The following is a 24,423-nucleotide window of genomic DNA, read 5'->3' on the forward strand; positions in this document are numbered from 1 at the left end:
TCTGATGAAAATGTGTATTTTGTGAATGCAAACTGCTAGTGTAAAGCCTCAAGCTAGGCATACCAACTATAGGACGGTGCTAAGGAATTTCTGAGAGATTCCAGGAACTAAAAGATAGTCACCAGTTAAAGGGGGCAAAGGACTTATCCCAATATTCAAAAATGCTAAGTTTGAAAGAAATGTATTGTATGCATTTGTTTTGCCCCCTTATCTTTAGTCCAAAGAAAATTTAAAAAGGGAACAAATAGTGAAAGGGTTAGAAATCTTCCCTTAGTGCTTAGTATTTCTGTTGTCTTTCTTCCAACAATGTGTTGTCTGGATTAGTGGTTTTGTTTTGCCCACTGCTAGCAATAGAGAATAATTCATGGAGGAAAGGTAACATCAAACAGGCTTTGGCATTAGCGTTTCTCCTCTTGAAATGGATTCTTTCTGCCATACGCTTAATCTACCACTCAATCAATTCTCTTGTTTGTTTAGGAATAGTATGCCAAACCTGATGGAACAGTCGCTTATTTCTGCTGGGGAGAACAGAGTGCAAGTCTTGAAAAACATGCCTTTAAATATTGTCCTTCCACACAGTTCCCAAATGGGCATTGACAAGAGGGGCCACCTGACAACCCCAGATACTACAGTCACTGCCTCCATTGCATCTATGCCCACCCATTCAATCAAGACAGAAACGCAATCGCACAGTTTTACTGTGGGCATCCCTCCAAACGTCTATCACCCAGAAGCACCGGAGAGGGTGGTGGCTTTAGATCGGAGCCTCAACACTGACCAGTTTAGCACCAACAGCCAGCCTCAAAATTCCCAGCGACGTACTCCTGATTCCACCTTCTCAGAATCTTTTAAAGAAGGTGTGCAAGAGGTACAGAAGTAACCTGCATCCTTTGCTTATGGGGTTCTTAGCCTAGAAATGGGTCTTCTGTAGTGATGAAGAAAAGCATTATAACATAACATTGGAACGTGATCTTGGGTGGACAATTGGCCTTCCAGAGACTTATGAAAATGAGTTCTTAGGACTATACAAGTAATAAAACAGTAAAAGTATCAGAATTTTGTTAACAAAATAATAGATGAGAATAATTACAAGAAGTTTGATGTAACAGATGTCATCCTTTGTTCCTGCTCATTGTTCAGACTCTGCTAAAGACATTCGTGTAGGATAATCACTATAGATTCTGAATAAACATAATGAGATTATGTTGGAAAAAGATTGAAAATGCAGATCTTAGAATTTTGGCTACTTGAATGTTGAATGTTGACCAACTTAAAAGCAGAGCCTAACTCCAGCTCTGAGAATAAACAACAATGACATTCATTCTCCTTTTCCCTCTGATTTTGAGTGTACTCACTAATCTGCACATGGATATCAAGTTCCTATTTAATTCTTATGTAAACCTGAAATTTCAGTCCAGTGGATTAGAAATAGAAGATTTTTTTCCAGGCTGGATATGGGTATATAATTCTAAATTTAAAACAAAAGCAACTTCTGTACAGTATGCAAGAGAACATGGCTCACCTTACAGGACGTGGCTCACTCACCTTGAATGTGAGCAAATTATGTTTGTGTGATACATGGGTTACCTTGGTCCTAAACCAAGCTTGTTTTGTATCTGAATTATGGGTGTCAGCAAATAGTCTATTGATGATAAATTTAGTGCTGAAGTACTATTTAAAAATGGCTCTTTGTCTGAAATCTTAATGAATACCTCCAGGTTTTTTTCCCTTCTGAGCTGAATCTTCGGATGGCCAACGTGAATTCTGAAGACTATGTGTTTGAAAGCATTACTGGGTAAGTGTATTTTCCTGCAAGTTTAGCTCTTGCACAACAGCTGGGTTCTGATGCTCTTGCAAGCTTGTCTTGGCACATCTCACATTTGCTCAGACTTCTTGCTCTCCTTTGTGAAAGGAAATACTGAAGCCCCGAGTGGTGAGATTTGGCCATTCCGCCCCTAATCCTTTTGGAAATATCACGTGAATCAGAACACGTGCACAAGAATGTGCCTAGGTAAAATGAGGTACTTTTCCGCACCTGGCTTGAAACTTGAAAGTTTGGCATTGCAGATTGTTAAAGCAGTGGTGGCCTCGCAAAGAAAAGCAGGTGGATTAATATTGAGTCTGTGGAAGTGTATTTCATTGCTCTTTTGGTATGCCACAGAAAGTGAGCTGTGAATCAGAAAATGCTTCTACCACAAATGCATTACTGGGTCTTAGTGCTCTTTTCATCCCTTTAGTCACAGTGTTTCAAAGTTGGGGGAGAGTTGAGAGTTTCATTTAATCAGGCAATGAAAATGAGGTGCTTTGAAAGCATTGTATAAATCTTATTATTTTATTCTTATTACTTTCAGTGCAGCATTTTTTTTCTCATGCTACACAAATATAAAGTACTGTAACCCAAGTGTAGATTAGTGAGTGTAGTATCTTCACAGCTGTTGAGCAATCGAGGGACATCAGATTTTTCAGAGTAATAAATTCTAGATACTTCTGGTGGCATTTTTAAAGTCTGCAAATCCTCTGACTCATTCCTAAAATTATGAGAGTGGATTTTGGTGATGTCATCTTAAATTTCCAATCCTCCTTTCTTTTCTCACGTATCTGCAATTTATGGTCACTCTCACCATTTAGTCTTCAGATCTAATATCTAGCACACTGGGATTGTTATGTTTGGATGATTTCATGAAATAAGTTGTTTATAATACTTCTTGTTCTTAATTTTTCTAGGAACAACTTTGAATATACGTTGGAAGCTTCAAAATCACTTCGGCAGAAGCCAGGAGATAATACGATGACTTATCTAAACAAGGGACAGTTTTATCCCATTACACTGAAGGAAATTAGTGGTGGTGAAGGAATCCATCAACCCATCAGTAAAGTTAGAGTGAGTTACAATTAAAGAAAGTATATAGGGGAGAAGCTAATGGCAAAGGCTTGTAATAGTATTTCTGGTGTGCAAAATGGGAGATAATTTGTTTTGGATGTCCCAAACTTCTTATGGGCTACCCATAATTTGTAGAGCTATAAATAGTCCATAACTGTTCTCAATTGACTTTGATCATATCCATCAATTTATTTCCCCTCTTTTTAGCAGGTTTTTCCTTAGAATATAAGGACATATTTTTTGTTTGCAGTTTGGGAAGCTGTAGCGTTAATCTAAATTAACCCAGTTGTTTTTGGACCGGGCGTGTACAATTCTTTCTTTATGCTCTTGACAGCGGTTGTTAGGTAGATCAGGCTGACAAATAATTACTACCTTCTTCATTCATAATATTCATATACATCAAACACCTATCTATGAAAAAGTATGAAATCATGAACAATGACAAAATTTTGTGGCTGGGCTGGTTTGATTTTGCAAAAACATGTAATTGATTATGACCTTATAATGAACCAGACTTCCTCAGTGATACTTAGTAATCCACTTTGCAGGTGTTTTTTCTACCTTTCCCAAATAAATAGAGGTTTTTCTTTTCTTTTGGAAGAATGTAGGGAACATCTTGAAGTACCATTGAAAAGCAGAATGTTATCAGCCTATTTAACAATATTCCTTTATTTTATTATTATGCTGCTTCCAAAACTATTCCAAGTTACAATTTCTTGAAATGTTATTACATTATTGCCTGAGGATTTTGACTTTTGCTGCTGTTGTTTAAGTCTATCTCCAGAACTTTATTTTTGAGCCTGTGGGATTTTTGAAAGTAAGGTGTATTGCTGTTTTGAATAATCGATGGAGGAAGTGATTTGGCCTTTTCCCTGGTTTTCAGGCACCCTTCATGGTTATTTCCTTGTGGCTGCGTATTGTCCTTCTCAAATCTGAGACACTTGTTCTTCTAAACCTGGAAAGTTCACTTCACCTGCACCTCACAGCCCACAGATACAGAAGGCAGAGATAAATTTCCAGAGTTACTAGTCTTAAGTAGTGTCTACCTTTCAGCAAAAAACGGGTGCACACACAACTTCTGCCACCCCCACCATATGGCTTTTCTGTTAATGAAGCTTTTCTACTCCCCCCCCCCGCCTTTCTCTTTCCTCCTCTTTGCAGAGTGTCATCATGGTTGTATTTGCCGAGGACAAAAGCCGGGAGGATCAGCTCAGGCACTGGAAGTACTGGCACTCCAGGCAACACACGGCTAAACAAAGGTGCATTGACATAGGTAAGAAGCTCTCAAGCAGCAGGTGCCAAAACTCAACTTAGCAGGTTTCAGGTCTTGTGTTTGCTTGTGAGCTTAGGATCATCTTCAGTCAACGCTTTCCATGGTTCCCAATCTTGCCTGTCCCTCTTTTGGAGTTAGATGGAAATCCAACTGCCCATCAGAATATCTCAGTTGGGAGAGAATTACAGATTTAAACAAATATCCCAACCTCTATCACTTGGTCAGTTGACCAACCAATCGATCAGTCAATGGGCCCATAGTTGAGTGACAGAAGTTTGAACTTGCAATGGATGTTAAAAGGAATCTCTCACGCTGAAAGCTGGAGAATGGTTCATTGGGTGGACTGTGTTTCTGGTTGCAAGGTTGCTCAAACAGAACTGGCTGTGGCTGTTACAGCTTTGTTCTGCAGTATCTGCCTATGTCAAGTTTACCGTATCTGAACATCGCAGAAATTTGAATAATTCTATTTTCTGAAGTTCACTAAGTGTTCAGTCATCGCCACTTAGGATCCTCTTTTTCTTCTATCCCTCTTTCCCCAAATACCTTTTTTTTTTCATTCTTAAGCCCCAAACCCCTCTGGCCTCAATGTTGCCTGTAGTTCATGCCATCGATCCTGGAGCCTCTTGGTTCTGTAAATGTATGGATCCGAAGTGGTGACTCAGTGCAGAGGCGAAAGGCACTCTTCACATGAGCAAAGCTGCTATTGCTTCTTAGTCAGAGATCCGAAACGACGCTTTGAAGTTGCAAAACAGGTTCCAAGATTGAGTCGCTGGCAGAAGTCAAGCCTTAGGTACAGTTTGGGCAAGGAGATGAAAGACGACATTACAGATACCCATTTGCCTACAGCCAAGCTGTGATTGGCCCATTTCCAGCTCCTTTGGTTTGAAGGCTGAGACGCAGTCAATCTTTTTTTCTCTCTCTTGTAAATAAAAGTGGGGATTAATGCTTAGCACTTAAAGGCAGACGCACATGCATATCTTCTTTTATTATGAGTTTTTATGAAGAGCAACATATCCTGGTTGTGCTGTCTGACATTTTTTAAAGGAGAATTGAAGGCATGACAAAGGTAGCAGGTATTTGCTATTTCTTAATTTCATTTCCTGCATTGGACGTAAATAAAAACTTAAAGGGGTGCCCAGAGAAACATTGAGATTTTTTTTGTCTTCTCCAAGACAATTCAGAAGAAAAATGACTGTTCTCCTAATTTGGGTCTGTGTTTGTCAGTCAACTAAGTTATTTTAATATATTTTCCCTCCTTTATGTTGTCAACAGCTGATTATAAGGAGAGCTTCAACACCATAAATAATATTGAAGAGATAGCCTATAATGCCATCTCCTTCACTTGGGACATTAATGATGAAGCAAAGGTAAGTGCCAGAGCTCTTCCTTCTGGACGCTTCTGAGTATTAATGGAAGAAAGGGAAAGCTTAAGTTGAGAGCCAGTTATGTCTAGTAGGTATGGCACCAGACTAGAAACAAGGAGACTGTGAGTTCTAGTCTCGCCTTAGGCATGAAAACCAGCTGGTGACTTTGGGACAGTCTCTCTCTCTCTCTCTTTTTGGCCTATGGTGTCAGGCTTGGGTGACAGGCTGATTGGCCAATTCCTGTCACAACCAATGAATCAATAGTTGGTTGGTCCAAAAAAACAGCACTGACATAGGTAAGAAGCTCTCTTGTGGGAAAACACGAGGAAGAAAACAAAAGTTAATCTCATAGCTCTCTTAAAAACAAACTATGATGAAATAGCCGCTAAAAGATTGTCAAAAGCTTTCTGGGAAAATAAAGTTTGAAGCTGATGAAAGCATCACAGCTTGGATTATGAAATGACCCTTTTCTGACTAGTTTTTTCCCTTGCCTCTGGATTTAGTCTGATCAAAAAAACGTGAATGAACAGGAGTTAGAAAGTGTACTAGGCCTTTTCGGTATTCTTCCAGCAGAAGACAAGGCGATTGGTTCAGCATCAGAGACTGCTGCTTCTGTTCAAACACATAGCTTTCAGTCATCTCAGTTTAAACAGAGGTGTGTTTGCAGGCTGGAACTTGTAGTCTTCTGCAAACAGTCCATCTCCTCCACCAAGTGTCCTTGCATGTCAATCGAGTGGAGTCACCTTTCATTTTCCATTTGCTCTGTGGATATCACTAGATAGGCTTATGATGATGTCACCAATGGAACTTTCCTTGTGTTTCTGTGTGGAGCTTTGAGGGAATGATGGGCAACCTTATTTGCCACTCAAGAGTCTCCTTGAACAGACGGCCTATAAATTTAATACAAATAAATACATAAACAAATCATTCTCATATTTATTAGATGTTTAAAAGGGAAGCAAACTTTGATCAATGAACAATAACCAAAATTGTATTAGCCAAGAGTTTTCCAAGCCATCAGTTTGATCTCAATCGGCAAAATTTCTTGGTTCGTTCAAAATAGTCTCAACTTCAGCAAAAAAAGATATTCAGGATTATTTGAGATATTAAAAGAATTCTCAAATGATTCTGAAATAATTTCTTAGAATTTGCTCATGCTCATGATGGGCTTACTGTTTCTAAATTTACCAGGTATCTTAGGAGAATTCTAGATTCAAGTCCTAGATGCAGCAGTGACCTAGGCCTTTTCTAGCAATGTATAGCTTAGGGAACCTGTTCTTAACTGGTACCTGTCCAGGTACATTAGTCCCCAATTCCCATAAACATTAGCCAATATAGTCAAAGATCTTTGTTCATTTTGGCTGAATGGGTGAGTTGAAGACCAATGTATGTGGAATGAATTTGGATAGAAAAGTCTGTTGTAATGTGTAATATGGGTCTTGTAAAGAACAAGTATGGAAAAAGCAATAGTGGAAATGATCTTTTCATCAGGAATCCCCTTGGAGCTAATAGAATCCTGATCTAATGGGGAAGTAAATGTGTATAAAGTCACTGTTTGAACTATTTAGGTTTTTTAAAAAAATACTCTCTACATTAATAAACCTCTGGATTTGTCACTGGATTTCAAGAGAACTGCTTTCCTCCCTGAGGAATTTAGGGCTGGGTTATTTTCAAGGTCTGCCTCTTGCTAGAGATCAAAAAGAAGAACCTGTCTTGCAGGATTCTGTGTATCCCTCTATTTAGGAGAGTTGCTAAATAATTACAAAAAATAGCATCCTGAATATGACCAGTATGCCAAGACTTTCTGGGCTAGTAATTCTAGCCTCCTTGTGTGTGTATATCTATGTGTACATATAGGGGAATATGGAGACAGCCTTGAGGGAAGAAAGCGTTAAATAAACATCAGTTTAGCCCTGGTATGATAAAGAAACACATGATAATCCTGACTTGATTCTGTTTAGTACCAGAGAGAAACTCTGACAGGTTTTCAAGATTCTCTTGCTATTATATCCTAGAGCCCCCCCCCCCCCCCCCCCCCGGGGGGGGGGGGGGGCCGGGGGAACAGGGGCGAGGGGTGGGGGGGGGGTTGGTTTGGGTTTTTTTTTTTTTGTTTGAAAATTTTGGGGGGGGGGTTTTGGGGGGGCTCCCCCCACTATTTTCCTTATTGATTGTCCAACTAATTTTCTGCGGGGGGGCCATAAAAAAGGGGGGGAGACGGGGGGCCAGAAAAAAGTTGGGGTCCTTTCCTAGGTATAAATAGAGTTCCAGAATACCTTGCATTTCCTGTTTCCTCAGCTGCAATACCTGTAACAGGTGTACAAAAAGGACTTCAACATTTCAAGATGCATTTCTGTCTGCATGTGTGTTTGGAGGGTGGGGGAAGACGGCTGCTGTTTCAAATGCCATTCCTCATTTTCTCTCAAACAAAACAAAATTTTAGCACAGCTTTATGTTGGAAAGAATTCCAAAAGCCATTTCTGTGTCTTCTCCTTGCTGGTTTGGAATAAAGAAACATGGACAAAAACCTGTAAGTGAGAAGGAGCAGCTAATTCTCAAGTACCACCAAGAGATTTGGAGTTGGACTACCTTGTAAATCAGGATCCCTTTCTGGATATGTAACTTCATCTCTGCAGACAGAGATGAAGGGAACAGATGGAGAGAAAGTGGTTCAACATACCAAGAAAGTGAATTATCCCTTTCTGGATATGTAACTTTTTCCCCATGTTGATCTAGATCCTGAACTCAAGAGTATGGTTTCCATAGCAGTTCTAAACTGCATTCAGATCAAGAGTTATTTGTTGAAGAATTGAACATCACTGGGACTCCTTTTACACAAACCATAGCATTGATGGCAGTATATATAACTCAGAGGGTAATATTTTTCATAGTTAATCAGAAGGAAGTCCTGTTTTCAATAGGATCTATTATCAACTAATAGTTCTTAGGACTGCAATGTCAGTCTTTCTAGACTGTCTATCATTATGTATTAATCATAATCTGAAACCTGGATTAAAATCTCTGCTAAGTTTTGAATAATTCACTTTCTTGGTATGTTGAACCACTTTCTCTCCATCTGTTCCCTTCCTCTCTGTTTGCACATACCACTTGACTTTTGCCTTTTAAAGTGTCTTAATAGATGGATATACTTCCAAACAAAGCACTGGGTTGTTGCCATGCACTATATTTATTTTGCAAAATCTAGGGGTATCCTAGGCTTTTATATAAATAAACATCATGTCCAAAGTACTGGGTTAGAAAATGAGAGACCCTGAGTTCAAGTCCCGCCTTAGCCATGAAAGCCAGCTGGGTGACCTTGGTCCAGTCACCTCTCTCAGGGTTGTTGTTATGGGAAAAATTGGAGGAGGAAGGTATGTTGGATATGTTCCGCCACCTTGTTTTGTTTGTAAAAAATAATGAAGGCAAGATACAAATAAATAAAAAATGAATTAAAATCACATGTTAAAAGTTGGGTGAGGCAGAAGACTGAGCAATGGATTCCTTAACACAGGGGTCTCCAACCCTGGCAACTTTTAAGTCTGGCGGACTTCAACTCCCAGAATTCCCCAGCCAGCTTTGCTGGGGGTAAACTTAAAGTTGCCAAGGTTGGAGACCCCTGCGTTAACAGTCAAGCAAGGACATAAGAAAAGCGTCTGTTGAGTATGTTTCCTGCACCCCCCCCGATTCCCCCCCCCCCATTTTGAACATGAGAACCACAAGATTGTTGCCCTTTTCTTAGCTGCACCTGACAGATGATCTGGGCAAATGTTCAGAAGAGAGGAAATGGAAGGCTTTCACAGTTGAATTTGGCAGGGGACTCTTTAAGGAAGGATTTGTGGGCAGAGGAGGAGGTGATTAGGGGATGGGCATGAAGCGGTTCCAAATCTTTATTGCTAAATAAATATTCCCTCCTCATCAGGTAAAGCCTGGTGTGTTTATCCTTCCAGTACGTCAGCATATACTGATGCTTAAAATGGCGTAATTATGAAGCAGATCTCAAATGCCAACGTTTCCTGCATGGTGATCTCTAAAACATAGTATTAATCTTTACTGCACTTTTAAAAAGTGAACTACTTTTTAAGGGATAATTGAAATTTGGGAGTCATTGGAGCCCACGTTGAAAGAACCATCCATTTGTTCATTTCTGTCCCATGCAAATTCACCTGGTGTGTCTCTTAAATAATCCTTGAGAACAGGTAGAATGAGCCAAAGGCTAGCAAACAAATAATTGATCTTTATAGGTAGCTTCAGGATGTTTGAAAACTTCTAAATGCTGGTAGGATATGCGAGTGTTACACTGTAAGTTGATAGTGGAGAGAGCATCGGCATCAATGACCAAAAATGTACATGTCTTACTGCAATTCTATACATACCTATTCAGTTAAACACCATTGTACATATTATTGGCTTATTACCAAATTGAGGGTGGTGGTACACATTTGCAGGTGGACAGTCTAATCCTAAATTGTGTGTGCGCATATGAAAGAGAATGATCTGTAACATGGCCAACATCATTCCTGTGTTCTTTTGTTTCACGTCAGCTAGAATGAGAGCTAGCAGGTTGGTGGATAAGGATGAGATGTTGATCCAGAGCCTTTGGGAGAAATGAAGGGGTTTGGGCTCCATGTCATCAAGGTTGCCCCTCATGGTGTCCCAGGAGCAATCTGTCAATTGCTTACTACCTGTCAGGTGTGAAGAGTCAGGACTACACATTAAATTCTAGTTAAGCTGATTTATTGTTCGTGCCTGTACACAAGAATCTAGTCAACTAATGTTCAGCACTAAATTGGCTAAAGAGTTAATGGAATTCAAGAGGAGTTGGACTTAGAATGCTTGTGTTAACATAATAATTCCAGGCTGATTCCTCTCTTGACTCTGTCCTTGGGCTCTTCCTTTCCTTTTCCTACACTACCAATGAACATGTTGGTAGCAATTCTCTCTCCTCAAACATTCTGTAGATATATTGATAAAGTCAAAGGGCATCATTATATCATCCTAATGTCCTTGGTTGAAAGAATTAAAATAGCTGTTTTTTAATCGTGAAATGTGTATATTGGAGTTCTATATACATAGGTTGGCCTAATTGTGAAGATTTGTAGGAGCAGTCCATTGCTTCCTTTTAGGGGAAATATGGCCTTCAGAAAAATATGATGTTGTTAAATATCTTTTCCTACTTTCTGTTCCCAGATTTTGTAGAAAATATCAGTCATCCTTGGCTGTATTTTCTGGCTGGGAATTATAAGAATTGTGATCGAATAGTATTGGGGTTAAAGTGTTAGGAAAGACTGCTGCAGAACCATAATGAATATTCCTCTTTTCCATCTCAACAGGCCGAAGTCTTTTTTTTAAGGATTCTAATTGAATTTGATCTTACAACATTATCAAATAGCAGGAAGCAAAAACTGATTTCCCATAACTATTTTGGATTGCTGTGTTTCTTATTTAATCTTTTCTTCCTCCTTCAGAGAGAACAGATTTGACAGCGATTCTAGATCAGATTACTGGCAGACAGAGCAGCAATTCTTTCTTAGCACTCTGGTCTTATCAGGAAGAGATCTAGCCAATTTCCACTATTTTTATTACATGGTTCATTTGACTGCTCCATTTATTTTTAATTACCAGACAAAGACTTTTATGTGGTGCTGTGCACAGGGAAAGCAGAGAGAAAAGCTGAGTTTAAGTGAGGTCCTTAGTACATTTCTTGTGTGGTAAATCAACACAGCAAGTTTTGTATTTAAAGGATATTATGAATTGGCTGCAGAACCATCATTTAATTTGGAGAAACTTCATTTAACACCATTAACTTAGATTGGCGCAAATGTGTGGCAGACATGAATTCAGTGGTGTGTTGGAGATGAGTGGAGGAACCGGTTCAGAAATAAAAAGATAAGCAGTCCTTTGAGATGAGCTTGATCTCCATATAGGTTCTTGGCAACCATCTGGAAATGGTTTTTCATTGCCTCCTTCTGAGGTGTTTATTTCAGACTTCTCAGCTTAGCCCTAATGATCTCCCACCCAACCACTAAGTAAGTTACACCCCACTTTGCCTTTTCAACATTAGTCAAAGCCAACTAGGTAACATGTGCTACAAAATGGAGAACAAAACGGAAACAGATATAATATGAATTAGTTGAAGGACTTACTGAGAATAAAAAGAAACCAGGAAAGATAAATGATGGTCCATAGGGTAGCTTATTCCAAGACAGTATCCTTCAGTTATATAGCCAGCACCAAGTTAGGAAAAGCAATTGAGTAAAAATAAATACAAACATATTTGTAGCCTGGTTCTTAAAGTAGTATACAGTATTGATACTTTTTCACTCTCCTTTTCCTCCTCAACTATTCCCACTTTTCTCATTACAAGATTAGTATTTCATGGCCATTTGGCATCTTGCAGCAAATTATTACTTCATCATTTTGTAGTGGGTTTGAAAACAAGCACACAGTACTGTACAATCATTTTTCTAAACATAGTTGCAGGTTTCCAATAATTAGCCTTAGGGGTATCTTGTGGCAATAAGCCTCTAAAAATGTATTGAGGAAAAGCTAGCTTGTCTTTCTCCTTGAAATGTCTTCTATTGTGAATTCTTGAGTGGTGGGCTCCTTAGCTTTGTTAGCTTCTTTGTAAAGTTATGAGTTAGGGTTAGAGAGATTAAAGTGTTGAAATATATGCCATCATATCTGTTTATATCTATCTCATAAGAGAAATGAAGCTATTACTCCAGATGATTATTATTATCAGTTTATCACCGTCGAAATTGTAGGTGTTGTTTTGTGTTCTTTTGCCCAGCAGAGGGTGTGTGCACATCAAAAGACCCTTCCTGGAAAAGACCATCACACCTGCTGAAAACACAGACTGGAAAATTCTATATCATGGGGTGCTGCAAAGAGCCATAAATGCAAGCGGTTGCAGAGTGCCCAAAATGCACTCATATGATTGGGAGGGGGGCGACTCAGACATGAATTTGAATTGGGGTTATAAGTAGCATTTTCAGAGTCCATTGTAACTTTGAATGGTCGCAAGTCGAGGACTATTTATAGAAGCCAAATTCCATTCCTTAGCGCAAAGCTTGTAAGGGGAAACCCTCCTACCCATACACACCATATTAAATAGTGATTATATCACGAAGAGAGCCAATTTAAGGCATCAGGCTAGAGACTTGGAGTTCTATTCCTGCTTTAGTCGCAAATCCAGCTGGGTGACCTTGGGTCAGATACTCACCCTCAATCCTAGGCAGAAGAAGGTCGTGGCAAATCACTTGTGAAAATCTTGCCAAGAGATCTGCAGGGACTAGTCTAGCAGCTGACAGAGTCAACACTGACTCAAAGGCAATCCCCATCCAAAGGAGAAGAAAATAGTAAGAAAGAGAAAGAAAGAAAGAAAGAAAGAAAGAAAGAAAGAAAGAAAGAAAGAAAGAAAGAAAGAAAGAAAGAAAGAAAGAAAGAAAGAAAGAAAGAAAGAAAGAAAGAAAGAAAGAAAAGAAAGAAAGAAAGAAAGAAAGAAAGAAAGAAAGAAAGAAAGAAAAGAAAGAAAGAAAGAGAAAAGAAAAGAAAAGAAAAGAAAGGAGAAAGAAATAGAGGGTGTGTGTGAGAGAACTCTGAATAGTAATTAAAATGAACTACACATAACAAAACCCAATCTCTAGTTAATAGAAAGAATGATTACTATGGTAAGTATAAATACCTATGTGGAATTCCTACACTTATACGTCATTAAATGTATCCTATAACACAGTACCATATCATCTTATTTTTAGAACCTAAATCCTTTTCAAAAATAGACAACAAATTAATATCTTGGACCCATTCCTTAAAATAAGGTGAGTTTCTTCTCTAGCTACTCTTTGTTGTACCTAAGACTTAAAAGAGTAAAAGTCTGCATGAGATAGCAAAATGCACAATTTAGGAATGTAGTTCAATATCATATTAAAATCCTGAAATATATCTATTTCCAAAGTTATATTAATATATGTATTAATTTGAAACCAAAACAAAGCTGTAACAGAATAAGACCAAATCATGTGAGTTAAAAGAATGTTCTGATTTCTTACATCGACAACCTGAGACAGCTACTGCCCATTCCTTTTTAATAATTTTAAAATAATATTTTAAATTTAACTTTTAAATCATGGGGAATATATCTCACATTTTTAAACACATGGACCTACTGATTTCCCAAAATTTTATATTATAATACAAAAATCAAGTACAGAACAGAGACAGATTGGGCAGAACAGAGACTTTCCTTTCCCCTGCATTGGGCCCACTATCACTTCTTCCAAAAACTCCTTTGCTTGGCATGTGGTAGTGAGACTTACTAGTTCTGGCAACTGATAGAATTAGGCATCATCATCCACAAATCTTATCCTCACTGTTAGTGTTTCTCTCTTGATTATCATGGTATTCTTAAACCAGTTACTTCAGACTGGACAAAGTATGGCAGATTGGACAAAGTCAGGCAATAGATTGGCTAACTGGTGAATTCTGGGAGTTGAAGTCCACTTGCCTTAAAGTTGCCAAGGTTGGGAAAATCAGAAATAGGGAAAGAGGAGACCAAGGATTCTGAGACAGTGGAACACAATTTATTTATTCCTTGCAGCCCAGAAGAAACTCCTCTTGGGTTGGCACAGAGACTCAACACTCTGGCTGTATGGGAGAGGGCAGGAAGAAAAGGAAGGAATTCCTGTTTAAGAGGCATTGTAGCCTGATATAGAAAAACCTCTTATTTTTCATCTCTCCTTCCTAGTAGCTGATCTATCACTGTAAGCTTAAAATGAAATAAAATGGAACTGGCTTGTATTACCAATTACCAATGGGGCTGAAGTGCCCTTGCAGGCACATGCCGATGTGCAAAGGCTTTCAGAATCACATGGAAATCTAGAAAGCATGTGTGAACTGCTAAGATGCTAGAAGTAGCTTAGATATCCGTATCTTCCTGGCCAGTGTCACTGATCTTATACAGGTGACTTGCTGTCTTAGGGACGAATGCATCATCCAGACAAATGGCTTTAGTGGATTATTTGCATTCTCTGCAAAGCTGATTGAGAGTCACCTAAAAATGGTTGGAAAAGCCTGCAACCACAGATCTTACTTTGCTTGTTGTCCCAGCCTTATGTTTATCTGTTACATTTGGTAACAGATAACAGTTTTATAATTTCCTACAATTTTTTCTTATCAATGCAATGTTGAGTCTCTAAAGGTACATTCAGAGGAACCAAAGGACATGACATGGCCCAGTGGATTGGCCAAATAGCATCTTTGTTGGGCTGTTGGGTGTAAGATTTTGGCAACTGTCCAGGGCTACCAAGTACTGCTCTTGGTCCTGATGAGAAGAATTCAAGTATCCTCCTGTGGCACAGTGGTCATCCACAGCCACCTGTTATATAGGCAAGTCCTCGACCTATGACCATAATTGAGCCCAAAATTTATGTTGCTAAATAAGACATTTGTTAAATGGGGTTTTCCTCATATTACGACCTTTCTTGCCACAGTTATTAAGTGAATCAATGCAGGTGTTAAGTTAGTAACATAGTTGTTAAGTGAATCTGGCTTCCCTACTGGCTTTGCTTGTCAAGAAGGTTGCAAAGCTGATCACATGACCCCAACCATCATTATGTATGAGTTAGTTACCAAGTGTCTGAATTTGATCATGTGATCAGGGGGAAATGGTGCAATGGTCATGTGTGTGAAAAACAGTCATAAGTCACTTTTTCAATGCTGTTGTAATTTCGAACAGTCATTAAATAAACTCTTGTAAGTCGAGAACTACCTATACATGTGGATGCATTCGTGGGAAAGCTCCAACCAGCCCTTGGCACAGGATGAGTAACTCCCTCTGTGTCAAAAGCTGCAAGTTTTGACTTGTTGGCAGGCTGGACGAGATCTCCAGTGATGGGGTGACATCACCGAATAAAGCAGGCCTAATATTTTCTTTTCATCATTGTGACTACTGAAAGGTAGAAATTGAAACAATTCCAGAGGTAGGTATTCAGCAGGTTCTGACCAGTTCTGGAGAACCGGTAACGGAAATTTTGAGTAGTTTGGAGAACCAGTAAATACCACTTCTGGCTGGAGATTTTACAGTATCCTTCCTCTGCCACGCCCATCAAGCCACGCCCACAAAACCGGTAGTTAAAAAAAAATTGAATCCCACCGCTGAACAATTCATCTCGCAGAGGACTTCTGCTCCAATTTTCATTTGTATTCGACGTTAACTCAAAAATTGTACTGATAAAATTTAGCTATTTTACTGATCAACGGGGCACAGTTTGGGAGTTTTTATTAAATGGAGGGTCGGAAGCAATGTAACTTCTCAGAGGCTTTTTGTTTTCATTCTGGCCTTGACCTTGGCACCAAAGCACCAAACTGCTCTCAAAATACGTCCATTTTGAGGATAGATTTCAGCAGTTCAGTCTCCAGAGAAGCAGATAGGATTGCTGGGAGCATCACGTAGGATTCTCTTAAAAGTAAAAATGGAGGAAAGCAGCTCGATTATTACAATTAATATATTGATTATATTAATGCACTCCTTTAGATTATGAGGTCACATCTGTAAGGATGCTTTTTTTTCTCGTGACATACTCAGTCACTTGGATTTTCAAAATAAGGTGTTGCCCCTTTTGTCTGCATAACCAGTTTGGTTAGGATGAAACTAAATGAGAGTCATATGGATGACTCAGTCACACTTGGCATTTGTGATAATTCAGACTATAGCACAGGCGTTAGCAGTTTTCTACACGTTTCCTTCAAAATAAATTTTAATGTGTTCAGTGGAATGTGCTGAGAGTAACTGTGCTGAGGGTTGCAACTTCTTGTTCCTTCTTCCTTGTATTTGCAGCTCACAGCCTTCTGATCATTGCTTTGAATAGGTGATCTTTGTGCATTGTTCCCTCCTTTTCCTTTTCCATTTCTATTTGGGTATGTTATTTTTAAAAAAGAAGATGAAAGTTTCCCTGTCCAGCCGTGTCCGGCTCTTAGAGTGAGGTGCTCATTTCTATTCCTTGGCCAAGGGAACCAGGGTTGTCTGAAGTCAATTCCTGGGTCCTGTGGCCAGCATGGCTATATACTAGAGGCGCACTGAACACTGATACCTTTCCACCGAAGTGGTACCTATTAATCAATCTATTCTCATTTGCATGATTCCGAACTGCTGGGTGTTAGGCCCAGGTTTTATTAGATTGCTCTATCCTAATATGTTTTATGGGTAATCTGTTATGGCATTTTCCAGCTAAAGAACAAGTAAAAATACTTCCACATGCAAAGCAGTCTCTTCTTACTTGCCTAGGCTTACAGGTAGAAGACCTGACACAAAAGAAAAATGGGGTGATGAGGGAAAAGGAAAAAAACCCAAATTCTGCCATAGTTATAATACAGCAATCAGCAGCCATCTGGAATAAAAACAGTTGAAGAGCCATATGAGTTGACATCTTAGCATTCAGTGAAATGACCTGTTATCTTCCCAGTTTCCTCTCTAAAGTACTATCTAAGCCAATCTTATGAAATGGCTGCTGCTCTTCAAACTGAACCACTAAAAATCCTTGCTTATCATTGATCTCTCTGTGCGGAATTCTGTTCTGCTGTTCTGAATCTCTACGATGCTTTAATAAAAAAAGGCAAAGTGCCCCATTGGATGCATGTCTAATTATTTGGGATGACAAGCAATAGGAAACGGATAGCTAACCACAATGTGTTTAATTAGCTAAAGCTAGTTAACATTTAGCTTTCATAACTTTGCTGTTCTAAGATAATGAAGATATATGAGAAGCTGTGATTTACCGTATATACTCGAGTATAAGTCGACCCGAATATAAGCCGAGGCACCTAATTTTACACAAAAAAACTGGGAAAACTTATTGACTCGAGTATAAGCCGAGGGTGGGAAATGCAGCAGCTACTGGTAAATTTCAAAAATAAAAATAATTAATTTGGGAAACGATCTCACTATCATGAAAGGTTTAATTGATTCACTAAACCCAAAAGAAGAAGATGATGATGACAGCGGGAGGCAGGAGTCACTCTCTTCCCCTCCCTCGGAGCCCCCTGAGTCAGGAGTCACTACCGCCGGCGCGCCCCAGTCCCGCCGCCTGGGAAGGGAAAGGCAAAGCGCTTTTGCCTTTCCCTTCCCGGCTGGCTGTTGGGAGTCGCTGCCGCCGGAGGCCGCGACTCCACACCATTTTTTTCAGAGGGAATCTGACTCGAGTATAAGCCGAGGGGGATTTTTTCAGCACAAAAAATGGGCTGAAAAACTAGGCTTATACTCGAGTATATACAGTAACTAACTAGTAGCCTTTTTTTTTCATTATAAGGCACATGTGTGTGCTTTAATTCTGCTCTAACTGCAACAGGCTCCAGCCAATATAATCCCAAAAATGAACACGATTTATAACTCCTGCCACCAAAGCCAGGCAACCCAATTCTGTTCAGGTTTACACCAGAGAAGGCTTGTTTGAATTCAGTGAGGTTTAATATCTGTGAAAATATATGGCATCGTTTCAATCATAACACATCAAAAGTGTTTACCCAGAAATCAATCTTGGGAGTTCGGCATGACTTACTGCGTAGGATGTGTGCATAGGATTATCTGTATATATACGCAATCTTAACTGATTGGTTTCCTGAATAAAGCTTCCAACCTTTATGTCAACTAAGAGTGAGAAACAGCCAGGCCCAAGGGGTGGATTCTGGCCCAGACTCTCTCCCGTGGGGTGAACTTCATTTAAATTGGGGCAGGAGCCAAGCCCTGCCCCTCAGGAATGAGGCATCAGGGCTTTGAAGCCACTTTCTTCATTCCTTGAAACAGGCCTTGTAATTCTTCCTTGCCCTGCAGGGAGGAGCACCTTTAAGGGCCAAAGCAGTTAGCTTCTACTGCCAGAGTCTCTGCTAGACCGAGTGCAGGATCAGCTGTCTGCACCTTCCTCCAGGGATAAAAGACAGGTGTCTGTAGCTGGGCTCCCCCCAAACCCTCCGGCTTGGCCCAGATTATAAGGAAGACAAAGGAAAGGCTGTGCTTCACCCAGAGGTTTCCCATAAACTGTGTTTATTCACTCACTCTCTTTCCATAGATGACAACATTACTCTTAGAGTGTGGATTATATGAAAAGAATCTTCATAATTAAAGTTTATGTCAACAGGTCATGGCACTGGATTGTCAAATAGCTTGCAAGCTCCGTTTTTTAATAGGTTGTCTATCCTTCTTACTGGGAAACTGTTTGCCTGTCTCTGGAAGACTCCACATGGGTTTCCTCACTGTGAACCACAAACTTTGAGACGGGGTGGGATTCAAATTTTTAAACAACCGGTTCTGTAGGCATGGCTTAGTTGGTGGGTGTGGCTTGGTGGTCATGTGACCAGGTGGACGTGGCTTGGTGGCCATGGTATTGGCTGGGTCTGGCCAACTTAATATCAGTCACATCGAGGCACGCATCTCCTCGCCTGGCCTCTCATGACTATGGGGATGCTGCAACAGTCATAAGTGTGAAAAATCGTCATGTCACTTTTTTCAGTGCCATTGTAACTTTGAATGGTCACTCCACACAAGCAAAGTACCAGCAAAGGAGGGGAAAAAAAACTCCAGAGAAGTTCCTGAGACAGGAAGTCTAGTCCTGCCAAGAATGTAATAAGGGTTAACGGAGAGGCAGTTTCTCTAAGTAACACCAGAATGTTTCCTTCCTGCCTTCCTTACAGGATTAGGCCAGTAATTTCTTCTAACAACCGGTTCTCCAAACTGCTTCGAATGTTAACAGCCAGTTCTAGTGAATAGGTGCGAACTGGTAGAGACATAGCTGACATAGACATAGTCTCCCTGCTTTGAGACATAGTTCAGTAGGACTTGCTGGATAGTCTTCTTTTAAACGTATTTCTAAACTTTAATAACTCTTTCAGCTGCTGCCACAAAAAAGAATTCTTTACACAGATTTGATTACATTGGCAAGAGAATCTTTCTGGTTGGATGATTGTCTGTCTATATATTTATTTATCTGTCATCTATCATCTGTCTATCCATCAATCAATCCATCCGTCCACCTATCTATGTTGTTTATAATGGGGATGAAAGATTTTCCTCAAAGTTAAGGCAGCTAGCTTTTACTGAATATGCTTGATTACTTTTCCTGTATCTTAGCAGAACTGTCCCCAATTCATTGATTTTTTTTCTTCAGACAACTTAACCTCTGTAAAATCTCTCATGAGCTTCTTTTGTGTCCAGCCTTCACTTTTCCCATCAAATTTCAAATAATTTTTCCAATTGTCTGACAGATTTTTTCATAGTTTAAAAATCTCAATAATCCTCATGAGCTTTGTAATTGCTAATAGAGCAGTGACTTTACCTTCTGACCAATCCAAATAGATTTTTACAATATGTCAACCATTTTTAAGTTCCAGCTTGGATCTTCTTTCCCTAACAATCCTAATTAAGCAACCATAGTGCCACCTGTCTAATGCAGACAACAGATTTCTAGTTTTCCACCAACATTAAAATTCCTCTCAAAGGTTACTTATGGAATACAAAACACAGTGATTGTTAATGAATATATTCTTTCATATTTCCCTTTGGTTGCTGCTAAAAATGCTTATAACCTAGATTGTATCAACTACTACTAGATTTGCTAAATGTACAAAATATCTCCCATGGGATTATCCACGTTAGATCTGCTGACATGGTATTTCTAGGCAATTGAGGTACAGGAGTATAATTCCCATTTATTAAAACTCATTGAATGAATAATTCTCAGCATTCTTAAGTGTGGGAAAAATATTACAAAGCGAACACACCCACTTATCTAGGCAGACTTATGGCATATTAATTTACCTCTGTGAATTCCTGAATAATGCTCTTGATTTTTCTCTCTCAGTGTTATAGATGCTGTTCTTCCATTAGGTTTTTACAGAATGCTATGTATCTATGACTATTTTTTTTTCTGGTAAACCACTGTCCCTCTTTTACTGTCTTGTGAGGGGTACTTTGAAATTTTGTAGATCTATTTTTTTTCTTAGTTCAGCTGCTTTCTCAAAATTGCTACAGTAACTTTCAGTGAGCTATATTGACAAGGAAGGGAGCTCCAGAAATTGATCAATCAATCAAATGTGTAATTACAGTCATAGACCGGCATAAATTGAAATCCCAGTAATGTACAGCAGAAGGGCTCATGTTTAGGGAAAACATCTTTTAAGTTTACATCTATATTGTGCATAGGTGTCCTCCTCTCAAACTTCTCCACACATTTTTGAGCTGTGAAGTGGTGGTGATGTTGGGGCTCAATTTGGTCAATGTTGGGTTTTTTTTTCCTTCTTGAAGAGGAATAGGAATTATTCAATAATTTTTTATGGGAGGATTTACCAAGAACAGTGAGAGCGGCAAGCTTTGTTTAGAGTTTATTGGCTGTTCTTAATGCAAAAATGACAGTAGGACAACATACGGATCGTTTTACCAACTTTTTTTGCTTCCTTTGTAATACCCTGCTTGACCTCTCCCCCAATCCCCCAACGTCCCAAGAGAAAAATAAGAATTCTATTTTCGTGAGTGTATCATGAGACAAGAAATGTGTGTTGATCTCTGCAGAAAATACTTGCAGGCATCTTGACTTTGAGCTATTTTGAGCCCTTTATTTTGTTTTTGAAATATAGTATCTCTGGTCACAGTCTGATAGAGTGTAGTGCAAACTTCTCCAATGCTTTCTCTTTTCTTATTCGGTGAAGGATAATAACGTCTGCAAGTAGCAGGCATTATTATGCATGCACTGAGCAATTTTCCAATAATAGATGCTCTGTGGATATCTGAGTTTCCCAAGAATTATCGGATTTGCTGCACAAGCAGGACCTCAAAATGCATCAGCATGTATACTTGTACATAGTCTCGCCTTTCCTAAATCCATATGTGAGGACCAAATGATAGAAAATTTTTATCAAATTCCACAAGCCAATTTTCATATATCTAAGAATGCAGAATAGTTGTCTAAAACCAGAAAGACTATTCTAAGAGGAATCTTGCTGTACAGGCTGAAGGGGTTCAACAACTTTACCAGCTACCTGATCCTTCAGCAACTTTTGGGTGGGAAATACCTAGCATAATCACCTAGCTTTCTTTTTTCCTTCAAAACACAGATTCAAAATTATCTCCCCACCGAAAAACATCAATTTTCTGAAATTCACTTTTTTAAAAAAGCTATGAGGTTATTCACGGGACTCAAAATACTCCTATTGTTGCATGTTTTGTTAATCCAATTTTAAAAGTAGAAACACCTCTCTTATCCTTGCTTTTTGTAAACCACAAAAAAGACCAGGAAAACAGCTTATAGAGTAATCACTACAAAATGTAGCATTTATAGTTGACTTCTATTTGCAGACAAGGGGGAGACTTCAAAGTGATTTGTCATGCTGATGTTAACAAAAGAGCTGGGTTTGCTTTCAGACCTACCCATGTTTCCCTGAAAATAAAATGGGGTCTTATATTAATTTTCCTCCAAAAGATGCATTAGGGCTTATTTTCCAGTTAGGTCTTATTTTCGGGGAAATACAATACTAAATGCATCCATCTGGCTGATGATCTTAACTGAGGGTTAGGGCTTATATTATGAGCATCCTGAAAAATCATTCTAGGGCTTATTTTTCAGTTGGGTCTTATTTTTGGGAAAACACCTAAGTAAGTGAAAAGACTGACATATTTGGTTGTTTTGAAGTTTTCAGAGGGAGAGAAGAAGGAAAGGTTGCTTTGATGAACAGGTTATAGAATATGGAGCATTCTATTAACCATATGGCTGTCATTCCATTCAAACTAGTAATTTGTTTTCTTTGCAATGCCTTTTATGCCTTGAGCGATTCAAAACTTTGTCTCCCAGTCCAATTTATTGAAGCTCAAAGAATCTGATATCGATTTTAATATGTGATAATCCCCCAGATATTAGGTCTGTTTTATTTTTTTCACTCAGTGCATGTGAATGACTATTGGAAATCAGTTCTCAAGCAGATGTGGCTTCTAAGGAAAATGCATGTGCAAAGTTGTTAGATGTTATTATTGTGTAACAGGGTGGTGTGGTAGTTAAGAACTGATACTGACTTGTTAGCACAAAATCAGTTAATCAGTGGGGTAATAATAGCATGGAGCTATACCACATATAGGGCTTGATGGCTCAGCAGTTAAAGACACTGAGCTTGTCAGCTGTGAAGCTGACAGCTTGGGTTTGAGATCCAAGTGCTATGCGACAGGGTGAGCTCCTATCCTTGCTCCAGCTCCTGTCCACTTAGCAGTTCCAAAGCATGCAAATGCAAGTAGATTAATAGCTACCACTTTGATGGGACAGTAACAGCGTTTCATGCGCCTTAGCGTATAGTCATGCTGGCCATATGACTATAGAATGTTGCCTCCCTTGGCTAAGAAATGAAGGTGAACACCGCCCTCTAGAGTCAGACACAACTAGACAGGGGAATCCTTTACCTTTTCTATACCACATATATTTTTACAATTTTTTTCATTTGCAATGCAGACTGTTTTTTACACCAAGGATTATTTTAAAAATCTTGGACAAATTCAATTTTTCCTCTTTTGTTCATAAAAGTTAAACACTTTTATGGTGTGACATACCATACAAAAAAATGAATTAGGAAATCTGTTTTCTTTTGCAATGCCTGGTTTGTTCCACTAGGAGGCTCACATTCCCCATACATCAGTTCTAAATTTAGTTTTTCTTTTGAAGGAAAGCAGCAGTGAAGTAAATTACACTATACGTTATTGGGATAATATTGCTTAATACTTGCTGTTGATTGACAATTATGTTCACATAGTGTGTACAAAAAGTATTGTCCTGAATCCTTGAAAATATGCTAAGGCAGAGTGTTTCAAATAATGAGTTTTTAAAATGTACCTTAAAGAGTTAAAAGCAGTGGATCAGTCCACGAGATACAAGTATCTCGCACTGCCAATACTCTGCTTTTCTAGAGTTCATACTTTTACTAAAAATTAATGTGATAAAAACCATTGAACATATACAGTTGTGCAAAGTTTACTGTTTCTGATATGCATTAATCACAGTCACCTATAGAGTGACTCAATAAACAGAAATCTAAGCTGGCTCCCATGTTCAATTATTTGTAGCCTATTCGTTTCCCTTTTATTTGTTTTCTTTTCCTATTTTTATATTTTTTTCTAAAATATAAACATAGAGTGAGATAATTTTTTTTTCTAAAATATAAACAGAGAGAGATAAAAAAAAAAACCTCTTAGCTGGTGATACATATTGTTACCGTGTTTCTCACATAATAAGGCCGGGCCTTATTTTTTTTTGACCCCCGAAAAAACGGCTAGGACGTCTTTTCGGGGGTGACTTAATTTCCCCCCCCCTTGCATCCTCGGGTGGGCGGGCGGCGACAGCTTGGATGTTCGGGAGACCTTCCGCCACCGTTAATTTCCCTTCTCCCTTGCTGCCGTAGCGTTACAGCAACGCCGCTGCGTTTGGCGCAGCCACGTGCAGCCAGTCAGGGCTCCTCCCTGCAACCGGAGCCCTGAGGAGACACTTGGCTTCAGGCGCTCCTGTGGCCGCCTTCCCTTTGCCTTCGATGGTAAAGTGAATTATTTTAAAAACCTCCGCTCATCCTATCAGGGCCGTGCGAGCTGAGCAGAGCCGGGAAAGCAAGCCGCGGGTGTTTCCTGGTTCTGCCCAGCCCGTACGGCTCTGGCGGGATGAGCGGAGGTTTTAAAATAATTCACTTTACCTTCTAAGGCAAAGGGAAGGCGGCCACAGGAGCGCCTAAGCCAAGCATACCAACAACAAAAGGCAAATCCTCAAGGTGGGCTGGAGGGAGGTGGCTACGTGCCCCCGGGCTGCTTCAATGCAAGGTCCTGACTTGCAGCATCCTGCCGTTGCCGCCGCCTCCTCCCTCTCCGACTGCAAAACTCGTGTGCTTCGCCAACGCTCCGA

The 24,423-nt window shown here is 39.4% G+C and overlaps 1 protein-coding gene and 1 long non-coding RNA gene across 7 annotated transcripts in view; one reads left to right on the forward strand and one right to left on the reverse strand.

The window, feature by feature from the left end:
• The window catches only part of GRHL1 (grainyhead like transcription factor 1), a 60,784-nt gene that overhangs the window by 14,745 nt on the left and 21,616 nt on the right, over window positions 1-24,423 (forward strand). For all 6 annotated transcript variants that reach the window (XM_026674329.2, XM_026674330.2, XM_087946356.1 and 3 more), the window contains exons 4-8: window positions 478-868; window positions 1,719-1,795; window positions 2,725-2,881; window positions 4,043-4,154; window positions 5,427-5,521. In XM_026674329.2, the coding sequence (XP_026530114.1) occupies window positions 478-868; window positions 1,719-1,795; window positions 2,725-2,881; window positions 4,043-4,154; window positions 5,427-5,521 (832 nt within the window). The remainder of the gene's footprint in view (window positions 1-477; window positions 869-1,718; window positions 1,796-2,724; window positions 2,882-4,042; window positions 4,155-5,426; window positions 5,522-24,423) is intronic.
• LOC148133000 (uncharacterized) overlaps window positions 4,079-24,423 on the reverse strand; it is a 70,608-nt gene continuing 50,263 nt past the window's right edge. Inside the window, exon 3 of the long non-coding RNA XR_015745799.1 lies at window positions 4,079-6,408. This is a non-coding gene — a long non-coding RNA (uncharacterized LOC148133000). The remainder of the gene's footprint in view (window positions 6,409-24,423) is intronic.

This window comes from Notechis scutatus, chromosome 1 (genome assembly GCF_049901735.1).
Source record: "Notechis scutatus isolate UNSWTSFEM ecotype Mainland chromosome 1, rNotScu1.2, whole genome shotgun sequence".
In the NCBI taxonomy this organism is placed as follows: domain Eukaryota; kingdom Metazoa; phylum Chordata; class Lepidosauria; order Squamata; family Elapidae; genus Notechis; species Notechis scutatus.